The sequence below is a fragment of the Lissotriton vulgaris genome, chromosome 12, assembly GCF_964263255.1.
Source record: "Lissotriton vulgaris chromosome 12, aLisVul1.2, whole genome shotgun sequence".
Taxonomy (NCBI): Eukaryota; Metazoa; Chordata; class Amphibia; order Caudata; family Salamandridae; genus Lissotriton; species Lissotriton vulgaris.
This window is the reverse complement of record NC_141700.1, coordinates 107,782,896-107,807,895: the sequence shown is the minus strand read 5'-3', so window position 1 is coordinate 107,807,895 and position 25,000 is coordinate 107,782,896. Positions and strand designations below refer to the sequence as shown.

General features: G+C 44.9%; 1 protein-coding gene across 2 annotated transcripts in view; it reads left to right on the top strand.

Moving 5' to 3' along the window:
- ASH1L (ASH1 like histone lysine methyltransferase) overlaps nucleotides 1–25,000 on the top strand; it is an 820,515-nt gene that overhangs the window by 663,333 nt on the left and 132,182 nt on the right. For both annotated transcript variants that reach the window (XM_086947410.1, XM_086947409.1), the window contains exons 22-24: nucleotides 16,249–16,387; nucleotides 17,813–17,985; nucleotides 18,113–18,279. In XM_086947410.1, the coding sequence (XP_086803536.1) occupies nucleotides 16,249–16,387; nucleotides 17,813–17,985; nucleotides 18,113–18,279 (479 nt within the window). The remainder of the gene's footprint in view (nucleotides 1–16,248; nucleotides 16,388–17,812; nucleotides 17,986–18,112; nucleotides 18,280–25,000) is intronic.

The following is a 25,000-nucleotide window of genomic DNA, read 5'->3' as shown; positions in this document are numbered from 1 at the left end:
TCTTCTTGGACAGCCTAAGCCTGATTCGGTGATCTCGCAGGCCGCTCAGGCCGCTCAAAGCAAATCCAAAAACCCATCAACGCCTCTGACTACGCCTCCGGACAAGGACGGTAGGCGCTTGGATAACGTGGGGAAGAGGTTTTCTTCCATGGCCAGCTTGCTTGTTCGAGCAGCAAATGCTCTAGCCATTCTAGGCAGATATGACCGCCAGATGTGGTGTGACTTGGAGCCATTTGTGGAACAACTGCCAGACTCATCAAAGGAAGAGGCCAGGAGAGTTCTGATGGAGGGAGAACAATCATCCTCCGAAGTAATTGATTGTGCTATGGATATAGCTTCTACGGCTTTTCGTGCCTTGGCAGGGTCGGCGGTGTTGCGCCGTCAGGGCTGGTTGCGAGCCACCTGGTTTCGTCAGGAGGTCCAAAACAAGATCCTGGACCTCCCATTTGACGGTGAGATGCTTTTCGGTAAGCATGTTGATGATGCCCTGCAAAGTATAAAAAAGGATACTGACACGGCTAAGTCCTTGGGATCGTTGAACTATCGAAAGATCCCATTTAAAGGAGCACGAGGCAGAAGTTTCTCTTCTTATAGAGGCAACAACCAGCAGAGGTATTCATCGCAGTCTTCGCAGTCTTATAGGACTCAATATTCGAACCAACGCAAGGGCCAATCGGTGTCTTTCTCTCGCCAATCTCAGAGAGGGCGTCAGAACCACCAGGGACGCGACAATGCCAAGACGCAATAGCGGCCTCCTGGCTCTTTCTACTGTTCCTCCCCTCCCAGTCACATCAGTGGGGGGCAGGACAACTTTTTGTCTGGACAGCTGGAAGAGTATAACATCGGACCGGTGGGTCCTGAATATTGTTCAGAGTGGCCATACGTTGGAATTCCAAGATCTTCCTCCAACAAGAGCTCCAGGCGCCAACCGCGCGAAACATCTGGGACTGTTACATCTCGAATCCCACCAGCTATTCATCAAGGGGGCAATAGAGCCGGTACCTCTCTCTCAGAGGGGCAAAGGTTTTTATTCCAGGTTCTTCCTGGTTCGGAAAACAGCAGACACTTGGCGCCTCATAGTAGACCTACGAGAGCTCAACACTTATCTCATCAAACTGTCTTTCAGGATGGTTACTCTACAAGATATTCTTCGTCTACTGAACCCAGGCGACTATTTGGCGTCTCTGGATTTAGAAGATGCGTACTTCCGCGTACCGATACACCCAGCTCACAGACAATATTTACGCTTCACAGTAGGAAAGAGCCATTTCCAATTCAAGGTGCTTCCGTTTGGCCTTCGGTCTGCACCACGGATATTCACAAAGGTGTTGGCACCAGTGGCGGATTTTCTCCGAAGACAATCCCTGGAAGTTTTCCCCTACTTGGACAACTGGCTAGTCAAAGCTCCATCTTTCAAGGAAACTTCCCAAGCCGTGTCAACTTGCATCCAATTGTTCAGTCACCTGAGCCTTCAGCTCAACAAGAACAAGTCAGTTCTGCAACCCTCCAGGTCCACAAGATTCCTTAGGGCCATTTTATACACTAAGCAATGCACAGCTCGTCCGTCAGACGAACGTCAGCAGAAATTGATCGTATCGGCGCGCCAGGTGCTGAAAAAGAAATGCCTTTCAGTACGACTCTACAAGTTCCTGCTCGGGTCGATGTCATCTTGCATACCATTAATACCGCATTGCAGGCTGCGAATGCGTCCTCTGCAGGAGGAGCTAGACAAACAATGGTGCCAAGCAGAGGGCTTTTTCAACGACAAGGTGTTGGTAATGCCAGAAATGAGAAAGGCATGCGAGTGGTAGCTGGTAAAAAACAACATCGCAGAAGGGCTGACATTTAGGATTCCAACATCTCCTATTATCATGACCACGGATGCCTCCTTGGAAGCCTGGCGAGCAATGCTCCGAGAGCTTCAAGTCAGCGGGCACTGGAGTCTAGGGCAACGCCAATGCCATATAAACCTTTTAGAGCTGACGGCCATTCGGTTAGCTTTTCAAGCTTTCCTTCCCAGAGTTCGGAATCAAACAGTGCTGGTCCGGACAGACAATACGACGGCCATGCACTACGTCAACAAACAAGGGGGGACAAGATCACAAACTCTGTCCAAAGAAGCTCAAAGAATCTGGGATTATGCGATTCTTCACAAGATCAATCTGCAGGCCTAACACCTAGCAGGTTCTCTCAATATCACAGCGGATGCTCTGAGTCGCCAGACAGAGGTGAATCACGAATGGGAATTGAACCAGTCCATCCTGGAGGGTGTGTACTCGGTCTGGGGAACACCGACCATAGACCTCTTTGCGTCTCCGGAGAACGCCAAATGCCGGTTTTATGCAAGCAAAGTTCACCATCAGGGATCTTTGGGGAACGCACTTTCGATTACCTGGTACGGCGCATTCTTTTACGCTTTTCCGCCAATCCCCCTCATACCACGGGTACTCGGGAAAATCAAGGCGGAGCCATACAAGATGATTCTCATTGCACCAGCGTGGCCCCAGCAGTTCTGGTACACAGAACTCCTTCTACTCTCCCAGGATCATCCAATTCGCTTGCGGCCGATTCCGTCCCTGTTATCGAGGGATCAGGGTCAGGTGTTGCATCCGGATCCGAAGTCACTACACTTGACAGCGTGGCTCCTGAACACAGAGAGTTCCGTCATCTGAATCTCCCCAAGGAGTGTAGAGAGGTTTTGTCCCAGGCTCGAGCACCAAGCACTAATAAAAGATGCAAGGCAAAATGGAAGAGGTTCTGCCTGTGGTGTCAAAGACAGGGTTTCCATCCTTACAAATCTCTGCCTCATCAAATCTTGCCATATATACTATCATTGGCTAAATCTGGATTGGCACATTCTTCTGTAAAGGTGCATCTTGGTGCCATATCGAGGTTTCGGCGCACTTCTTCAGGCCCGTCCCTATAGTCCTCTCGAATTGTTAAACAGTTTTTGAAACACTTGTTTTGGATGTATCCTCCAGTTCGCCCACCTCCTCCAATTAGGCAGCTCAACCTAGTGTTGGCTCAACTCATGAAAGCTCAGTTTGAGCTGGTTCATAAGACGGACTTGAAATTCCTGTCTTGGAAACTGGCCCTCCTCTTAGCGCTAACCTCAGCTAGAAGAGTTAGTGAGCTCCAGGCACTTTCAATAGTGGATCCTTTCCTTCAATTAAAAAAAGATGTGCTTATCCTTCGCACCAATCCGAAATTTATCCCGAAGGTGCCGTCTGAATTCCGTTTGAATGAACCCTTGATCTTAAAGTCATTTTTTCTGCGGCCTTCTACTCCGGCGTAGCGGACTTACATTCTTTGGACGTTCAAAGATGCTGGAATTCTACTTAGAACGCACACGGTCCTTTAGAAAGTCATCGCAATTATTTGTGTCCTACAGCGCACCACGGAAGGGGTTTCCTTTAGCAAAGAGTGGCATTTCACACTGGATCTCCAGTGCGATTCAATTCTGCCATCATGAGGCGGGCAAACCCCTGGACAGAAAAGCCGTGCACATTCCACAAGATCTGTTGCATCGTCGGTGGCTCTTTTCTCTGGAGTCGCTATCAAGGACATATGCAGGGCGGCAACGTGGAACAGTACACATACCTTCACGAAGCACTAATGCCTAGAGTCTGCAGGACGGAACAACGCTGCTGTTGGTCAAGCAGTCCTTAGGAATCTTTTTCAATGAGAGGTGAGCTTTCCCTACAATCCCTCCATCCTGGTAAGCACATTTTTTGGTATCAGCAATGTTTTATTTCTTGTTTACAATTTAGCAAAGTATGCTATAAGAATTGTCATATGGTTATGTGATGCCTTGTATCTAACAAAATGTGCTTTGGTGATTTACTGCTAGCTATTCTGATACAAAGCATGGGAATCTATGAAAGTTCCAATACCGGTTACTTACCTGTAACTTTGGTTCCCCAGTATTGGTAACTTTCATAGATTCCCATGCGCCCACCCTCCTCCCCTGGGAAAGCTCGGCCTTTTTTTAGGCTATTCTGATTGGTTGTTGTGGAAAGTTTGGGCTCTTTTACACAAAGAGGGTGATATGCTACAAAATGAGATGAGGCCTAGGCCTGGTTTTCTCTTTTGTACCTATGGTTATGATATTTTTTATTTACCGAGGCTCCCATTCCGACGACGGGGAATGATTCAAAGCATGGGAATCTATAAAAGTTACTAATACTGGGGAACCAAAGTTAAGGGTAAGTAACTTGTTTTCTTACAGTTTGTTTTGTAAGTGAACATATATATATTGTGATCTTGAACATTTGCACTAGTTAAATACATCATGATTACCCACATACAGATAATGGAGCATATCTAGCCACCTGGATGAAAGAACAACTACACTTAAGGATGGTTGACTTTGATTTCGTAATTTTTATTTTTTTTATTTATATTGTTTAGCATCTTCGTTAAAATGAATAATTGCAGGCATATATCTGTGCATGTGCAAGATCCCAGATGACTTAAGCAAAGTTCTGTAATCTTAAAGAAATTCAATGTAAGGCAGCAATTTTCTCTTTTCATATTTTTCAATTAAGGGAAAAATACAGTAGAGGTGCACTAGACTCAGTAGAACCCTTTGACATTGAATGGTTTCTCCAAGTCTAGATGGCTCTTGCCATTAAGAGGGTCCTCGTCATAAAAGCCTTGATGCTATAAAGGGTGTAATGTCATGCAGCCCTCGTCTTTATGAAGGCCTTAAGTCAAAAGGGGTATTAATGCATGGCAGTGTACCTTGAAGTCTACTAGAGATTGAGTTATTCTTCTATAATGGCTACAGGTATGTCTTACACCGTTGAGGCCAAGTGGTTGCAGCCCATTAGACCATACCAAGAAACACGGGTGCTGAACACCTGGGGTGCTGTACCTGAAGAGACAGTACCACAAAGAACTAGTGGCCACAGGGATAATGATGCAAAAGTTGATATCAACACTTCGCTGTGGCACTTTAAGAATGCAGTTCTGAAAGCTACTCTGTTCATGTGGGGCATTTGCTTCATTTGTAAGCAGCACATTGAAAGGCTAACCCTAAAAGCAAAACTCCCTTAGGCAGGTTGAAGGCCTCAGATGACTACTTTCTAAGCAGATCCGATTCACAGGAGAACTCCTTTCAGGTGACCATTTTGCCAGCGGGCTGCACCGTGAAAGGGCCACACATCTAGTGTAGGAAGTTAATTGATCACAATCCTTAAAAAAAAACTTTATGCAGTTTTAGAAAATACCCCTAGTCCAAGGGCTTCCATTGGTACTTGAAATAAAATAATCTTGTTAGAAACCAGTGATTTGGGAATTCATTAGGACTTGTACCACAATGTGGACGGACACATGCATTTAAATCTTAACTTCAGGAAGGGTCATAGTAGAATGCTGAACCACGTCACCAAAAAGCCTTGTAATAACTAAGCCATGTCAAAGGTTAACAAGACAGAAAGGTATATCCTCAATATTAATGGTATCAAGAAAGCTAATATTGCAACAGAAACCCATACCATCATAAGAGCTAGAAAATGTTCTCTTTGGAATGAGGCTTCCTACAAAAGAGCTTGTCAGTTTCAAGAATGTATTGGGGCCAAAAGCAGTTTTCTACTCCTAGCCTCCACGCAGTCATTAGAATCCTGACTCAATCTTTTGCCTTCTTCCTTTGCCACACATTCTGTGAAAAGTCCACAGATGTTAGCCCAGTGATGGCTCAGTCTTTCTGCTTCATGGACCACTCATCCTTTCATCTTCCTGAGGTTGATAAAGTGAGGACCGTTGACTTGGGTGGCAATCTGCATTCTTAAATCAGTGTGAAGATAACCATGGAGGTACATGCATCTCACTGATTTATATAAAAGGGGCATGGCCAAGCCACCATCTAAGATGGCTGCCTGACTTGGGACCTCAATCCCCACATTTCTTAGTTTGTGAGATATCAAAACCCACGTACATCACAACTTCAAACTATCTCCTGTAGCAATCTGTGCGCTTCCCTTGAGGTTCAGGGTGCTGTCACCTGAAAACTGCTGAGCATTTGCTGTCTTTGTATCCTTAATTACCACAATTAATGAGTGAAAAGACAAAACCACACTGTTAGTTGTCTAAGACACTTGATTTATGTCTATTACCTTTGAAAAATCCAGAATTTGTACATTATTTAAGACAGAAAAGAATACATAGTCAACTTCACATCAAACCCACTACAAACATTTTTTTGTAAGGGAAAAAGCGCAAAAGACAAGTGTATAAACAATTGTGTGAGTGATAATCAACAAATCAACATAATGTGCATATAAATTGTACACAGTGATAAACAATTATCTCGAAAAACAGTAAAAAAACAGACTTTCATGCAGTCAAATCGGATAATGAACGTTTGGGGGGTACGTTTTATTCAATACCAGCCCTCCTTCCTGTAGTACTATTTATTATATTGTCGTGTTTGTCTGAATACAGGAAATAACCAAGCCAATAGTTTAGGGCGAAAACAGATGTTAAGTGCCAACGCGTTTCGAATGCCAATGTGTGATTCATCGGATTCTCATCAGGGCGTGGAGTTTATCCGAGAGTACTGTTTTGGGAGAAAAGAACAGGGAATTGGATTTAGTTTGGAGCACATACACAAACGGAGCTTTTTCCAATTGAGTGCATCGTCCGATGCAGCATACCTTGTATGACCAATAGGTTGTGGTCACTTGAGTCTTTTAAAGAACAATCATCATATGTCATCAAATGCCGTGGGCGTCGACCTGCAATGTGGTGACATTGGCAAGATAAGTTTATGTAATCGAATATGGGCTGGCACTACAGCAGTACGTTTATATGGCCAGAAAAGGTTACCTCTATGAGGAGCAGCCGCTCCAGGGTCGAGGCCTGGAGGAGACGGATCTCAGTTCAACAGTGCCCCTCTTTGTGAAAGTTCCACAAATACAAAAATGGATATTTGTGGTCATGGCGAGGAATGGTGGAATTATTAGGACCCAAAAGGAGAAGAGTATGCACACGATATGGAGGCGGCACTACTAAGAAAGGAGGCGTATCTCATTATGAAATTTAATACTGTCAACAACGGGTTAAATGTTCTCAGTGAAGTTACCAGAATTTAACTCCCCCCTTGACCCTTTCTAATTCACTAACTAATTCACTAACTACAAGTACCATAATCCCTAGCGAGAGGACCCCGCGCTGATTGGTGCAGTGTGTCATGTGACCACCAAACACAACTTAGCTTGTTTCACTCGCAGCGGCGAGCTGTTGTGTCCTCCCTGACTCCAAACATACAACGCTGTCATTCCTTGACTAGAGGTAAGACCCACTCTGCGTTTAGCGCACACACGCGCTCAAATTCGGGCGCAACCGGGTTGTAACTGACTTGGGTCCTTTTTCATTTTAGGATTCAATCCTTTCCAAGAACCCCCGCCTTAGAGCACGCGAGAGACCCGAAACCCTGAGGGTCATAAGTCACGGTAAGACGCCGCCCGGCGCGCAACCGAATTCTTCTTGCGATTGTTTCAATATATACTGACAGGGCTTTTTGAACTTCCCGCCTGTCTTTTTTCTTAATAGGACACGCTTAAGAAACAATCAACCTCGGAAAAATGTAAGCATTTTAACTCTTCTCCTTTTGGGTCCTAATAATTCCACCATTCCTCGCCATGACCACAAATATCCATTTTTGTATTTGTAGAACTTTCACAAAGAGGGGCACTGTTGAACTGAGATCCGTCTCCTCCAGGCCTCGACCCTGGAGCGGCTGCTCCTCATAGAGGTAACCTTTTCTGGCCATATAAACGTACTGCTGTAGTGCCAGCCCATATTCAATTACATAAACTTATCTTGCCAATGTCACCACATTGCAGGTCGACGCCCACGGCATTTGATGACATATGATGATTGTTCCTTAAAAGACTCAAGTGACCACAACCTATTGGTCATACAAGGTATGCTGCATCGGACGATGCACTCAATTGGAAAAAGCTCCGTTTGTGTATGTGCTCCAAACTAAATCCAATTCCCTGTTCTTTTCTCCCAAAACAGTACTCTTGGATAAACTCCACGCCCTGATGAGAATCCGATGAATCACACATTGGCATTCGAAACGCGTTGGCACTTAACATCTGTTTTCGCCCTAAACTATTGGCTTGGTTATTTCCTGTATTCAGACAAACACGACAATATAATAAATAGTACTACAGGAAGGAGGGCTGGTATTGAATAAAACGTACCCCCCAAACGTTCATTATCCGATTTGACTGCATGAAAGTCTGTTTTTTTTACTGTTTTTCGAGATAATTGTTTATCACTGTGTACAATTTATATGCACATTATGTTGATTTGTTGATTATCACTCACACAATTGTTTATACACTTGTCTTTTGCGCTTTTTCCCTTACAAAAAAATGTTTGTAGTGGGTTTGATGTGAAGTTGACTATGTATTCTTTTCTGTCTTAAATAATGTACAAATTCTGGATTTTTCAAAAGTAATAGACATAAATCAAGTGTCTTAGACAACTAACAGTGTGGTTTTGTCTTTTCACTCATTAATTGTGGTAATTATGTATACAGAGGCATAGGTAAATTTTTCCCTTTTGGCAGTAATAGGCCCTACCTACCCTCTTCCCTACAGGGCCACACCCCCCCTTGTTTTTTCGTTGTCTTTGTATCCTGGCAGGCCTGTAGCCTGCCAGGCCTTTATATTCAAGGAGATTCACCCACGGATGGTGGTCCATTGCAGGCAGTGCTGCTGAATCCTGCTAGGGTCCTTTCACCTGAAACCCCACACCAACAGTCTTGTGGGACTGTAACACCACACCTCAGACACGCCTTCAAGAGCGTCCCAGATCCCTCCTGCTGGGATCGCCAAATGATGGGCCCGACATGTGGACTGCAGGACGGCCAATGGGGTCAAAAAAGCAGAGTTGCCTTCTTATCTTTTGACCAATGTCCTGACCACCATGCTCCAAAACAACAATCACCCGCCCTTAAGCCTGATTCAAACAGAGTTAAATATCTGGCCATCTAAGAGGACAACAGAGGAGCATAGGCACATATCCTACTGCCACTAAATCCCATACAGAAAATGTAGGACCCACCCTCATCGCCTATTTATTTGTACATATACTAGAATCACTTGCCACAACTTCCTCTTCCACCAACGGCCACCTGGCTTTGTCAGTTGCATCCTCGGTTTTGCTTGTACTTGTACACTGACATTCAAGGTGGCATCAGACCAACACTTTTTGAAATACACAACAGTCTACGGGCAATTAACCCTATATTAGACACCTTAACAGTGCAGCTAGATCACATGAAAAATGCATTGACAAACACAGTAGCAGATTTGACACTGCTGAGCAAAGATTCTCAGCCCTCATAGACCGTTTAATGAATCTAAAAATGGCTGTGACAGAATGGACAGAACCATGTTGGAAATCAAAGTAAAAAATTAAAACCCTTGAGCACAATCTTAATTATATAATCTCTGCATAATTTGGCTAGCTGAATTCTCATCAATTTGTAGAGTTGAGACAGCGTCGAACAAGCTCACAGATCACTGTTGCCGAGTCCACCACCAGGTACCAATCCACAATCTATCATAGATGAGATCATTAAATTAAATTTATACAGACAACACATTTTGCCTAGTAAAGGGTAAATAATGGCTAACCTTCCAATGCAATACATTGTCTATATTCCCAGTACCCCAACATAGAGGCAAGAAGTGTGCAGACCTACTACACCGGGCAGAAAAAACTCATAGCTTCAGAAATTAAGTATGCTATGCTGCACCCTACCTACCTTGAGGTGGAGTACGGTGACAAAACAGATTTCTTCTTGAATCCATTGGATGCAACAATCTTCATCAAATAGCACATGCACAGATAAGCACAGCCTATCAATCCAAGTCTCCTATGAGACTTCATCTGAATCCCTCCCTTGGGCTGTGCTCAGAATCTCAAACAGATAGGTTGATTGAGGAGTAAATTCAGCTGTCGCTGTGTACAATGTGCAGCACAGTAGACACAGCATTCGGAATAACGACAAACGCTCTCAAAGGTTCAAAGTATCCAGATCAGGTTTTATGGGAGCATCATTGCTGTATAGCAAGCTGTAAAGCTATTTCCCTCTATTTACAAATAGCAGCTTTCTATGCATGTAAAAGACTAACTCACCAAACTCCTAATTCATTTGCCTCCATTTCCTGGTTATGTAGAGCAGAAACTGCAACTCTATTAGTTAAAACATCAAATTCGCAAAAGTTGCTGGAGTTTATTTAAAGAGTCCTTTAATTGTCTCTGTTCTATCCTTCCGTGTCTGAGAGATGTTGTTGTCCATTTTGTCAGGATTTTACAAGCCGACCCGTATGTTTCTGTCAGTTTTCTTGCTTTTGTTTGAGAAGGGTGAATGCATTTCTAAACTGTCTAGGTTTGATCAGACTCAGCTGACAGTTGTCCTGGTGCCCATTAAAACATCTGGAAAACCAAGATTGTTTATTGAGCTGCTTCTCAGGCAGCTATACATCTTGTATAGGTGCTGTTACAGTGGTTGACACTGAGACTAGACATACTAACTACATTAAAAATAGAAAATGATAAACATTGAAGGAGGGTAACAGCTTGCTTGCTTGGTTGGGCACATTCACGTATTACTTTTACACATGCTGTAGTCAATTTTCTAATTCTGTCCACAGTTACTGCCAACAACTCATCCACATACAAGACTACTAGTGATGTTGAGCCGCCTAATTGTACACCAAACCTAAAGGAACTTAGTGAGAGATAAGATCTTAACCAAACTGTAGTTCCTGCACCTACAACCACTTAGCTATAGCTTGTTCAAGTATCATAAGATGGACCCTATTATTGCTGCTTTCCCGGAGTAGTTATTGGTATATAGAGACATGTAGCCGCAGATTCCTTACCTTTGATTTTCACAGGCGTCAGACTGTTCCGGAAAGGTTTTCTTCGAGCAATACCCCTTTGCGCTGGTAGTTGCCTTCAATCGGCTCCGCGTGATGTTGTGTGCAGCATTGTGTCATCTAACCCACCTATATAGGTACCACCTGTAAGAACGTGCCCTCTTTTTGCATGGTTGTCCCCACTTTTTGCCAAACTTCTGATGTACTCTGACTGAGTGTGCCCTGGGTTCCTACCAAACAGGTACCCAGGGCCTATGTTCTTTCCCTAAACTGCATTGAAAACAAAAAACAGTTGGCACTCTTTGACCACATGTAGGTTTCATGTAAATGGTACCACAGGTACCAAGGGCACTGTGGCCAGGGAAGGCCCCTAAGGGCTGCACCACTTATTGTGCCACCCTTAAAGGCTCTGTACCTTTACACACACACACACACACTACCGTTGCAGGGTGTGTTTTTTGGTGCAGAACAAAGTGAAGAGTCGACATGGCACACATCCTTGTGCCATGCCTACAACCCACTGCCCTGGCATAGGTCAGCCACCCCTCTAGCTGGGTGCACTATACCAGTGGTGAGGGTACAGGAGCATGAGCCCTATACCCCTACGGTGTCTAAGCCAATTCTTAGACATTGTAAGTGCAGTAATGCAATTAAGAGTATATGGTGTTGGGAGTTTGTCATTATGAACTCCACAGCATCATAATGTCTTTACTGAAAACTGGGAAGCTTGGTTTCAAGCTTCTCAGCACATTAAACCCACACTGATGCCAGTGTGGGATTTAATGAAAAATGTCACAGAGGGCATCTTAGAAATGCCCCCTGAAAAACGACCTAACACTAGTGTCCAGGCTGAGCCGCTGCTTGCCAGCTGCCACCACCAGACATGTTTCTGGACCCCTGGGTGGAGAGCCTGCTGCTCTCAGGGGTCTGAAATAATGCACATCCTGGGATGAGGTGCCAAGCCTTCTCCCCCAGGATGGTTAGGGTCCACTAAAGGGATGCTTCAAAGGTTTGCCGCCTTTGCGAGCTTCCCTAGACCTTAGCTGCTTCTAGCAACTGGCCCCCACCGGTTCTGACCCCCACTTTGGGTGGGAGAATCGGCAGGCAAAGCAAGTCAGGATAGGAGGTGTTGCCCACCTTTGCCAACCCCACACCTCAGGTAGGGGAGTCGAGGTGAAGCACAACTCTCTGTCCCTGCCATCTTGCAGATGGGGGAACCAGCCAACCAGAGTGAGGCATATGCCCCCCTCCCACTGGAGGGTGGCATAATAGGGGGTGTGCCCACCCCAAGGAAGGGACCCATTGGTCCCAACCTTTACTTACCTATAACACCCCTAAATTTAGTATTTAGGGGCAGACCCTAAACCTTGCCTCCTCAGGCAAGAACCGACCAAGAAGGGAAGAAGAAGGACCGAAGAGCCGTGCTGAAACTAAGAAGAGGAGGATGGCCACTACTTGGCCCCAGCCCTAGCGGCCTGTCCTCACCTCAAACCTGCTCCAGCGAAATCCTGGTGTGTCCTGCAGCCAGCAGCCTCAAGAACCAGAAGGACCTGCCTGCCTTACACAAGAAAGACTGTCTCCCGTGAACACCTGGTTTGTTCACCCACAGACTCTGGCTCCGGCCAACTCCGCGAATCTGCACCCGACAGCCCGCGTTCGAGTGGCCCAACACCACGAGGAAGTCTCCCTGGCAATCCTGACCTGAGCTCTGATCTGCCTCGAATCTCCAAGCGAAGCCTGCAGCCTTTTTCTGGAGGATCCCCCCGACCGCAACCGGGGCTGTTAAGAAAACCTGATGCCTAAAGACACCCCTGCACCTGACATCCCACGGCCTTGGGTGGCCCAACCGACGGTGTCCCTGCATCCCCAGACATCCCAACTTACCTCTCCAACAGGTGGTCACCTCCGAAAGATCTTCGTCCCGAGCACGCCGTCTTTGTTGCAGCCGGAGAATCCCCATTGAAAGCAACGGGGTACCAGACGCCAGAACAGCACCCTGCATCCAGCCGTCGCTGCAGGTCTACTTTGGGTGCTAACTCCGATCCCGCTTTGCCCTGAGCATAACACCAGGAGCTTTGCTTCCACAACCCTGTGGCCTGCTCGTGAGCAGCCACCAACCAGAGGTCCCCTATCCCCCATTGAATAACATTGCTAGTGGAACAAAGGACTTTCGCACCTACTTACCTTAAGTCCAGAAGAACTAGCTTGTATCTTGATTGCAAGTACCCCTATGCAGTGTATGGTTCACCCATAGAATAACATTACTGTATTCTAGTCTCATGCCTCAAATCTGGCAGCTGTATTTTCTATGTGTCTGAAAATCGCTCACTCGAAAAGTACTTAACTAATCTCATAGATCTTAGTGTCTAAATAATTATAAAAATCTATGATATTTTTCTAAACTGGTTTCTGATTTCCTTACTGAATGTGTGTGTCATTTATTGGCTCTGTATGTGCAACAAATGCCTAGCACACCCCCCTGGTAAACCTAAGGCTGCCTGACCAACCCACCGCAAACAGAACACCTTGGGATTATTGAAGCAACCCCCTGTCCACTAGTAAGGGATACATGGACACTGCACAGTGCACATTATTTTGGTACACTATATAGAGAGATAGCTTCCTACAACAAACTAATGGTTTTATTTTTTTTACCCCCACTCTCTGGCAGGAAATTTCAAGGTTGTCGGGGTCATTCTTTTTTTTAAGTAACAAACTCCCACTTTGGGAATTTGTTTTTGTAAATAAAAATGTTACAAGTTTGGTAGACGACTGTCAAAACTGACAGTTGCCACCCAATGACCAGACGGCCATGACGGCGGTTCCCGTCAAAGTAAAGAGACTACAGCTGAACAATCAATGATCTGTCAATTTGGTGGACTGTAATCTTTCAGGGTGGCAAACCTAATGTGTCCGCCACCCAGACGCTCTGACTTCCTGTTTGTCAAACTGTACATCTGGTTTCAAGTCCTGAAAAGCTGAGATGATGTCTGGGTAATCTGGTGGTCATCAGCCCAGAGGTAAACTTTATGTGTCACAGCAGCTTACTTGTTGCCTGTCAATGCTGCTGAAGATGTTAGGTGAGGCAGGAGTGAATGTTAACTAAGGTAGCATTTAGGGGCAGGTCCTAGGAGAGAAGGTAGGGGTTCACAATGGTACGAAATGAGAACTGGATGCAATGTAGTGTTTGGTTGTTAATTTTACCAGGGAGGGGGGTTGGTGAGGGCACACATATACAAACACACCCATGCATTCACAAACACACCAATTCACAACACTCAATCACAAAAAACACTTAAGTTTATGCATACATGCATGCATGAAACATAACAAAAACTTAAAACTTACCTTCACTGCAGCTCTCCGAGAGGAAAGCCTCGGAGGTCCCAGGGGGGATGGGAATGCTGCCTGCCCTAATTGGCTGACCTCAATGCAGCTAATGAGGGAAGGCAGCAGTCCATTACTTGTGACAGAGTGGGATGGGTGTCAGTGAGACTGCTGACACCTCCCCACTCGATGACAAGGTGTCACTGATTGACATTCTTCCCTTGGCATTTCAGGGCTTAAATCCAAATCATACAGGTGTGAGGCAACCAATGACTCTCCCTGTCATTACAAGGAGGAGGGCCTCGAGGCACTTTTGCCAGACTGAGGAGGTCACTCCCACAATGCTGTGAACTCCTCCGTCTAGCAAAGTTCAGCTCTGGCTGCCTGACATGAGCAAGAAGAGTATCTGTCTGACCTTTGTTCGGCTAGACTTTTCCAGGTAAAAGGTGGGGGGCATGGCCCCTCAGCCCACACAGATGGGCCGCGGCTGTCTCAACAACAAAAGACTGGCCCTTATATAGAAGAAAGGCTGCTTCAGGTTGGTGAGCACTACTGGTGCCTGGAGTTCTTCAAGTTTTCGTAATGATCAACCACATGAATGGCAGGGGCTTAATAGTTGCCAAGCAATGTGGTTGATGGCCAAGGGAGCTGGGAGAGCAAGGTGTGTAAAAATTCAAAGACAGATTGCAGTTGGTTTACAGCAGTGAACCTCAAGTAAGAATAGATAAAATGACTGGTAAATGATGTTTGTTTTGGCATAACCCTCTTCACAGATGTTCCAACATCCTAGTTGAAGTGTGAGCATGAGGAGTAATTCTGAGAACTTGTGGCCTTAAATTTGTGCTTGATAATAATCTGCTAAATACCCTGAGAAAAGGCAATGCTGCTTACCAATGCCTCAGATCTGTCCTGGTTGATATTGCTGATTTCTCTGGCAATTTTCCTTATAGTCCATATGCCCCATTGTTCTGCCTAGCAACTGCAGATAGAGCAGAGCTGTTGTTCATTCTTTTGCGTCATGTTCTACTTAAAGAAACATGTAAGCTCGGTATCACATAAAGGTAAGATTATCTGGCTCTCTCCAAAATGGGGTTACCTCTCCTCTGGAAAAAACTGGACTTGTAAACTTGGATCACTCAGATCCAAGATAAAAGAAGTAATATTGAGGAAAAAGTTGCTGATGTTTTTTTAAAGGAAATTGGAGAGTTTTTCCTATGTACACGAGAAAGTGTTTTTTTCAGGATTCTTTATAAAGAAAGAGATATTCCCTCTTTATGAATGCAATGAACGCACTCATGATGCAGAAATGCTGTTCCAGGTTAGGATCTTTTCTTTGGATGCTTTCCCTTACACTAAGAACATCTGCCTTTGTTGTGGTCAGTGCTCAGAAAATATAGCCTGGCACATCTTGTAAATGGAGAATTCGCTCACACAAGCCTGTAGTATTTTGTGGGGGTGAGTTCACTGAGCACTGGAATGACACCTCAAGAAAAAGGTTTCAGCAGCCCTTCATCTAGCTCCCTACGACACCTTAAAGGTTTAGCAATTTCCTCCTCCAAGGAAGCCCTTCCACTTTTGCACTACTTCATCGACATCTGGAAAAAAAATAACTACGTTCTAATTCCATCAGATTACAGTCACTCTGTTTCTAAAAAGCAAGTTCTTTTAACACACTGTATTTGAGGCTTGCCCAAGATTACAGTGATCTTATGCTCAAATATCTGAGCTCAACATGACTGAGTAATAATGAACAGTCTTATGGTTCTGTATATTGAGTCCTAATTCATAGTTTTGGGCCACTATATACTAATTTGAACCTAATGCACATTTCAGACTCGCGCCACATTACCTTAAATTTAGTGGGCCTTGCCTTCAGATGGATTGCTACTTGTAAGACAAAAGTTTAAGCTCCTCCTAAAGTATGTTGCAGTTGGAAGCAAATGCAGAGAATATTTTTTCCACAAGTTCCATTGAAGATGATTGACTGTGCTGTGTGTTTTTTGCTTTGTGGCAGGTGAATCTGTGTATCTGATGAGGGACAGCCGACGAACACCTGATGGCCATCCTGTAAGACAGTCCTACCGACTGCTGTCTCACATCAACAGGGACAAACTGGACATCTTCCGCATAGAGAAACTTTGGAAAAATGAGAAGTATGTGTTGTTTTCATTCCTGTCTAGATGATCTCTTCAGAGAGAGCAGCAGCAACCACGTTTGAGAACCTAAAGAAAATTGAAAGCAGCAAAAAGTCTGGCGTGCAGGGCGGGCGTTGAAATCTTAACCCCTTAACCAGCTACTGGTTTTCAGGTTTCATGTGTTTTGTCCACATGTGTCATAAAGTATTGTACATAAAACTATGTCGGAGCCCATTTATTGTGCCTAGTACTGAGAATGTGTGCCCAGGATATCAAAATGTGCACCTAAGATACCAGATACAAGAGCTAGATAAATGGCCACTTAAATTTTTTCTAACCCTCCAAAGAGGTGTTGATTCATATATGTTTGGCAGGGACCAGAGAACCCCATTTCTGCTTTTTTCATTGTATTTGTTCTTTTGGTAACTGGAGGTGACTCCATCTTGCACTATTGAATAGCAATGAGATCTCATAAAAAAAGTATATTACTGTTTTATTTTCTGTCACTGTATCACTGGCACATCAAACTACTATGTGTTCTCATCGGGGTGGGCCTTAGTGTTTAAAGCTCTAAACTATGAGGGCCTGTGCATGACACACCCTTCATGCCATAAACGTCTCCCACATATCCATAACGCCTTAAAAAAATTTTTAAATTACTTACAGCCAGAAATAACCTCTTTCTGTGTGCACCCAAAGCATGTTGCAAATTCCTTTTCACAAGGCATTTTTGGATCAAGCCATTTGCACACATGTAAATATTACCTGCTGCTTTTGGGTCCCACATTCCTAGTAAAATTCTGAAAGCATACTTTTGGCACCTCCTTTTGATACCCAATTTCCAAGCATAAGCTTTTCAAATTCTACAGGGAATTCAATACTTGAAACAGAGAGACATCTTTATTCAGTGACATTAATAGAGTAGGTAGGTATCGTCTATCTTTCCCATTAGAAGGTATATAATGAATACTCCTTATAATAATGATCTTATGATTATTGTATTAGAGGATTTCTTTAATATTGTATATACTCTTAATTCTGCAGAAAATGTTTATAAGCAGAACATGGTGCTCTTATGTTTAACTTCGTAATCATATGACCCTTACATAGTTTCATTTTTTTTTTTAAGTGGTCAGATTGTGAGCTTGACCAGACGATGGAATCTGATTGAAAAGAGTAACCTGCTCAGTATTGGGTAGATTTTTTTTCACATGTGTAAACGTGGGGTCATTTGATCTTTTACATTATAATGAGGGCATTGATGTCCTTTGCAATTAGTATATATATATATATATTTTTTTTTTGTAAACCTTGTTCTGTTGTAGGCAGGATTAAGAAAAATGTGATAGCTGTGATTTTATTATTGACTAAGAAGGTGCATAAAACTAGTTGAAATTTGCTGTTATGCTGCTAAAAAATATTTGCTTGTATTTTGTATTACAGAGGTGAAAGGTTTGCGTTTGGTCATCATTATTTCCGTCCACATGAAACACATCACTCCCCATCACGAAAGTTTTATCACAATGAGCTTTTCCGCGTTCCATTGTATGAAATTATTCCATTAGAGGCAGTGGTTGGAACTTGTTGCGTTCTGGACCTCTATACTTATTGTAAAGGTAAATTGGCTCTGTTATCTTTACTCCTCTTCAGGGCTTGCTTATTTCAAGGGAAAGAGAATGATTTAATGCAAGCAAGAAATATGACTTCTACAAACATGTTTTTGCTTATTGTTTTGTATAACAGGAAGGCCAAAAGGAGTAAAAGAACAGGATGTGTATATCTGCGACTACCGACTTGATAAATCAGCACACCTTTTCTACAAAATTCACCGGAACCGGCATCCTGTCTGCACTAAATCATATGCCTTTGATCACTTTCCCAAGAAACTTACACCCAAGAGGGATTTTTCGGTAAGACAAATACTGTAGAATTATGTGCTGCACAGTTTATGCAAGTTGTATTTAACTTTACTAATAGTATTAATATCACTCTGATATGTGAATATATACAACCCCCTTGCTAGATTATTACAAAATTCCGATTTTGTGTTACCAAATTGTGGGTGATCTACTGTGTTACCTTTGTTGTTTTTTTTATCTTCTGCATGTAATATTCATATTCAAATGTGCGGCCTTATTCTTATATTTATCTGTAGTGTCATTTGAAATAAAAATTACAAGTCCCTTTTTTTAGACTTTATAGTAAAACACAAAAAATGCACCTAGATACTTTGAGCCTTATTTAGAGTTTGGCGGATCAACATCTGCCACTTTTTGGTGGATGTCCCACATCCACCCAACTTTAAGGACCTGGCCTCAATGAGTTATGTAGAGTCCACAAAGGTCGATGCAGAAAGTAAAAGTTTTGTACATAAATAGTTCTATTAGATGGCAGAATAACGCAGAGCATGTGAATCTAATGGAGTTTAAAGCTACAAAAGTATTTTTACAGTTAAGTAGCCGTTTCTATTGTATGGTATTTGATTATAATTGCATTTATATAATGCAATACTACAGACACGATACTTAAGCCCTTTAGTTGATGCATACTGCATTACGCTGTTGGGGAGTGTTTGATTAAAAGACTGTTAAATTAAAGTATGGCCTTTATGGAAAGCTTTTTGTTTTCAGGTGTGTAATGACAAGATAAGTGCTCTTATCTTGCTTTATGTTGCAGCGCCTGTGCTTGTAGCAGTGAGAAGAGATGTGAGAGACAGAATGCAAGCACTTTGCATTATTTTGACTGTTGTACATGATTAAGCATGTCTCTGTAGAATGCAGAAAGGAACATTGTGTCCAACCAGATAGAAGCAGCAGCACTTACTTTTAACACATGTATCTCTAAACCTTTGAATTATGCATGCACTACCCCCTAACAAATACACACACTCTTTTAACCTGTGGCTCCAGTTGGCTATAACAAAAGGAATAATAAATACATTATTTCCTTACTATTGCCCCTAGCCACAATTCCATAGAAACTTCGCAGAGTTTGAAATGTGCCTTTCTTTCCGTTCCTTGTAAAGTTTAGAGGACATCCAGTGAATGTCAAAATAGGTGGTAAAACCCTAGCAGTAATTATCAACCACAGCAGCATTTCGATTGTTGCTGTTGGGCAATGTTAAAGATGCGGTGCTGGATAAAGAAAATTGCTTTATATTCGTAGCATGTGTTTGCCATAGATACATATGCCTAGAATACTTCTGCCATCTTGTGTTTGGCTCGGACGTTGCAAGGTTTTGTTCGAAAAGTATTTTAAGTCACGAGGTATAGGGACTCATTCTTTATTCTGTATTGTGCATGTTCATCGGCTCCTTTATTAGATTTTTTTTTTCCGCCATCGGGTTCAGATGTCTACTTCAGATCTCCGGGATCGAAGATTTGACACACTTTATTAACTTTTCTGTGTCTGATATACATCACCCAACGAATGAGACGCGTAAGAAAACTGACAGATTACTGCTTTCTTCGAATTTCCGCCCACCTGGCCTCGGACCTATCTTGACTTCAACAATTCAACCAGAAGAACGCGACAACCAAAAAGAAGCAGAGGCCCAAGGAACTCCGATGGACATCCCCATTTTTCTTGCCAGCAGCAGTGAAGGGTTGAACTCCGACCAGGACATTAAAGAGGCCCAACACATCACTTCGACAGGGCACGTGAGTACTGTAGCGAAAGCCTTGCAAACACAAACAAAAGTGCAAGCACAGACTCAGAACCCCACAGCCCTCGGGCCATGGAAGTATCCAGCACAAAGGAAAGGAGCAGACATTCCTTCCGCCCAAACAAGCCTTGAATGCAATTGAAAAGACTAAGGCACAGACTCCTTCCAAGTCAAAACCAGTCTCGAAGCCTGCATCGAAAAAATATACATCAACGTGCGAAGAAGCCTTCGGAGCTGAACATTGGGCCAGACAAACCTGGAGCATCTTCCAACTTGAGGACAATGCCAGGGCCGAAAATACCCTCCACTACGAAAACCCCATCCGACACCAGGTCACTATCAGCGCCGAAAGACCAGTCTGCATCAAAAATGTCTTTGGCATCTAAGACTTTGTCAAAGCCCAAAACAATCTCAGCAGCGAAAACACCTCAAGCCCACACAAGACTCAAGAAGCGGCCTATTTAGCCTATTTTGTCCAAGCTACAAGAGCCGCTCGATACCAGGCGAAGATTCTGGCCATAAAACTTGGATACAGGCAAGGTGGAAGCCAAACCACCTCTACCACCTCCAGATAAATTACCAAAATGCAAGAAAACTTTTGAGGAGAGGGCGCTAGGTGGCGCACTAGCGAAATAACCGCACTAGCGTGAGGCTCCCGCAGCCCAGAGCTTTGATCCGATAATTTATCCTGCTTTTTGCCCCATAAACAACCTAAAACCTGGCCAGATTGACGTGCGGCACTTCCGACGCCCCCGGTGAAAATTTGGTGCAGTTTGGGCATACCTGTAAGTAGATGTAGAAGGTTTGCCCGAGGAGAGGTGTGGATGAGAACAACTCGCCGAGGCGGACAGGGGCGCCCCTTGAGTCCGTGGCTGCGTGGTGACCAGCTAGGCCAGAATCGACCACACAGCACGGGAGGGCGGAGAGACTGCCACTATCGTACTGCGCCTCCCGTGCCTGCGGGAGGCCAGGCGAAAGCGTCCCCGAGACCAGTAGGGCCAGCGCCAACTGCAGGCAAGTGGGAAACAGCAGTGGAGCCCTGTGTAACACAATGGAAACGTTGGGCTGCGGCGGGGGAAGATAAAGAGCCACGCTGTTGGGGGTGATTAACGCTAGTGCTAGAAGTCACACTGCATCACTGGTATTGATTGAGGACATCCGACAGCGTAAGGGCTCAGGACTGTGTTTGACCGGGGCAATTGGTGGCACCTGTGGCAGCACCCCCATCCCCCCCCCCCTCTCTCCTGCGTCTGTACGATCTACTTGCAGACCTGGAGGCCACTGTGGTGAGTGCTGGCTGCCTGAATTAGGAACTGTATAGACCGTGGAGCTGTGGCCATTGATGCAGAGCCCCCTCCCTCCTACACAGACCCCAAATTGATTCTTGGGACCACTGAGAGGGTATAATCACGTCGGACTGCCAAGTGACGGCGGCGGGGGACCCCCTGAAGTGAGTGGTTAAGCCAGATAGACCCCCCAGGTTGAACGCCATTCCGGGAGGTCGAAGATGCAGCTGCCATCTTGGTAATACCTAGAAAGTACAGACACGAATTGTCCCGTGGTGCGTACACCTCTGGAGGGATCTCTCTCCAGACCACTGCTCCGTAGCAGCGTAGCACCACACCAGGTGGGGCACTCAGGGGATATAGCCCCCCCACCCATCAGGTGCGAGGTTGGCGACGAGGGAGAGGCCTGAAGAGAAGACTGGTTAAAACGGCTGCCACCGCTGCCAAGTGGTTTCGCCCGGGGATTATGGTGCACAGGCTGGCTGAGATAGACACAAAGAAGCTGGCAAGTTGTTCAGTTCTTGTCTGGGGAGTGTCTCTCGACTAGGAAGGAGTACGTGTGACGGCGAAGGCGACCCCGGATATTAATAAGAGCCACCGCTATATCAAAGTCACTGAATATACGAGGGGGAGTACGACAAGCCCACTGAGTGTTTTGAGGTGGTGGAGTGTGAACATCGACCTGAAGGCACCCCCCTGGCCGTGGCATCACTATGGGGCGGACAGATAAAAGGCAACCGAAATTGAGCTTCGAAGCGAAAAAAAGTACACGTACAATGCATGAAGAGAACGGCCTGGAGGCAGGGGGAAGTGCTCAAGATGATAACTCCAGTCGACCTACTGATGCGCAAAGCATACTGCAAGAAGTCCGGCAGGGCTTTGTCACCATTGTTGACAAGGTGGACCGCATGTCTTCGCGGATGGACGCAATTGAACACAAGCTAGAGGGCCATGAAGATAGAATTAAGGAAACGGAAAAGCGCATCTCGGACTCTGAAGACACAACGGCGAGTCACACCGCACAGATTGCACATATGGATAAATTGTTAAAAGTAATGGCGTCCAAGAATCAAGATTTGGAAGCGCGCAGCCGGCGCAATAATATTCGCGTAATTGGGATTCCGGAATCCACAAATACTGGCAAAATGGAAGAATATGTGGAGCGAATGCTGCTGTCGGCAGGTGCAGAATCCTTTTCAAGTCAATTTATCGTGGAACGCGCCCACAGATCTCTTTGACCGCGACCACCACCAGGAGCAAATCCCAAGACCCATCATAGCACGTCTGCTAAATTACAGGGACCGTGATGTGGCCTTGCACGCAGCTAGGAACAAGCAAACACTGTCATATGACGGAAATACATTTTCCATTTATCCGGACTTTACACCCATCGTACAGGAGGAGAGGCACAAGTTCCTGGATGTAAAGTTGAGGAAGGCGCAAATTGATTACGCGTTGCTCTACCCAGCGCGACTCAGAGTGACGCACCAAGGCAAACAACTTTTTTTTACTCATCCGCAACAGGTGGAAGAGTTTCTTAAGCACGTGAAGCGCTTGCAGCGGCCTGAGGAGAACATTTTGGACTCGCAACAATCCGCCTCGACGGGCGCTGAAGAGGACTCGCAATGAACAAATCCTTCTCATAGACACTTGAGTATTAACGTGTTTTAAACGGGGTGTTAGGGGTGGGAGCGGGTTCATGCATCAAGTTCAGAATTGTAAGACGGTTGGTTGGGAGCAATGAGCTACACTTATCATATACCGGGCAACCCCTCCCTCTTTAGGGTCCGACGGCTCCATCTCAGATGGACTCAATTGGGGAGGGGTTTTTGTGTTGCCACCTAGATATGGTTCCCATTGGGTGTCCCCCCTATATACACTGCAAATGGTTAGAGGGAATCACAGTGCTACATTTGTTTTTTTTTCCTTTCCTTTTTGTATTTGACTTGGTTTGTGATGTGGAGAGGGAGGGGAGGGTGGGAGTTTGCTACTGGCAAGTTGGGGCTGCTTCAGTGGGAGGAGGGTAGGGGGGAAGACAGGGGATTGGGAGGGAGGAGATGGAATTGGAAAGTTGTATGTTTGCAATGTTTAGGGTTTACGGTACACATTGAAGAACATGACAGGGTCCGTCGGAAATGGTATGGCCGATCTGCACATTATACTGGCTTCATGAAACGTAACCTACTGCTAGCGCAGAAATACCAATCTGGCGTGCCAGATGCGGTGAGAGGTGAAAGGGGAGAATATGGCTGACATGATGGTACACAAGCTGACTGTTATCACATAGAATGTGCGGGGACTTGGGGACCCCAGCAAAAAGCGGCTGGTATTGTCGTATTTGGACAGACATAATGTGTACATTGCGATGCTGCAGGAGACCCATTGTCCACGTAATGTCCCAATTACATTTGCCAATAGGTGGGCGGAAACTAGAATGTTCTCCTCGTATTACACTTATGCTAGAGGCACTGCAATATTGGTAAAGAAAAATGCACCATTCCAACTGGCAGGTGCCACAAGTGATTCGGAAGGCAGGTACTGTATCGCTTGGGGGCGGTTGGGCTCACAATCGGTCACACTGGCCTGTTGCTATGAGCCAAATGTGGATGCACCAGAGTTTTTTTTAAGTCTTTGGGCAAAGGTATTTGAAACAGAGTCTATGCACGTCATATGAGGGGGGGGGGGGGCGAGACTTCAACGTCACATATAATCCTGTGATGGATAGATCCCACGCAGCATCGCACCATTACACCAAGGCTCAGGAAGTGATAAAGTACATCAAGCTAAACTTTCAGCTGATGGATGCATGGCGGCATATGCACCGACAACAGAGGGAGGGAACGCATTTCACTGCAGAGGCCAGATCATGGGCTTCATTAGACTTTTTTTCTCGTTACTAAAGGTTTAGCTCCGGCACTAGCTCACACAAGACATCTTGCGAGAACGTACTCTGATCATGCACCGGTGTTGTTGGCACTCTCCACTAGGGATTTTAACGAACCACGCAGCCCATGGAGAATTTACGCACCTATCATACTTGACACGGTCTTCAGGAGGAATTACGTGAGAAGATTAGCAAATAACAAAATAAGGACTCGGTTGACAGTGTGGGGGTGGTGGGTGACTCCTGTGGACAATGGGTCTCCTGCAGCATCGCAATGTACACATGTCTGTCCAAATACGACAGTACCTGCCGCTTTTTCCTGGGGTCCCAAAGTCCCCGCACATTCCATATGGCTCCTGAAGTCTTAGAATTTAGATACCTAAATCTTCCACAAGAATGTATGACCATTCTAAAACAATCCTGTAAGCCTACCACACGGCATGCTATGGAGCAAAATGGAAAAGATTTTTACATTATTGTTTAACCAACCAGATCTAACTGCTCTCCCACACAGTACAGGACGCTATTTACTACCTACTCCATTTACAGCAACCAGGTATCCCCTACACCTCCATTTAGTTTAACTTAGCAGCACTTGCTACATATATGTAAAACAGATAACCTGTTTCATAGTTTAAATTTCCAGTCATCAAAGCTTTTATGGAGGCGTAAAAAGAGTTATTCCACCATCCCCCGTCTTGAATTGCAATATAGTTCTCACCAGACTTTTGGGTCCACCCTTCGAACCACTACATTCATGGATCTACAGTTCTTAACATGGAAGGTAGCCTTCTTGG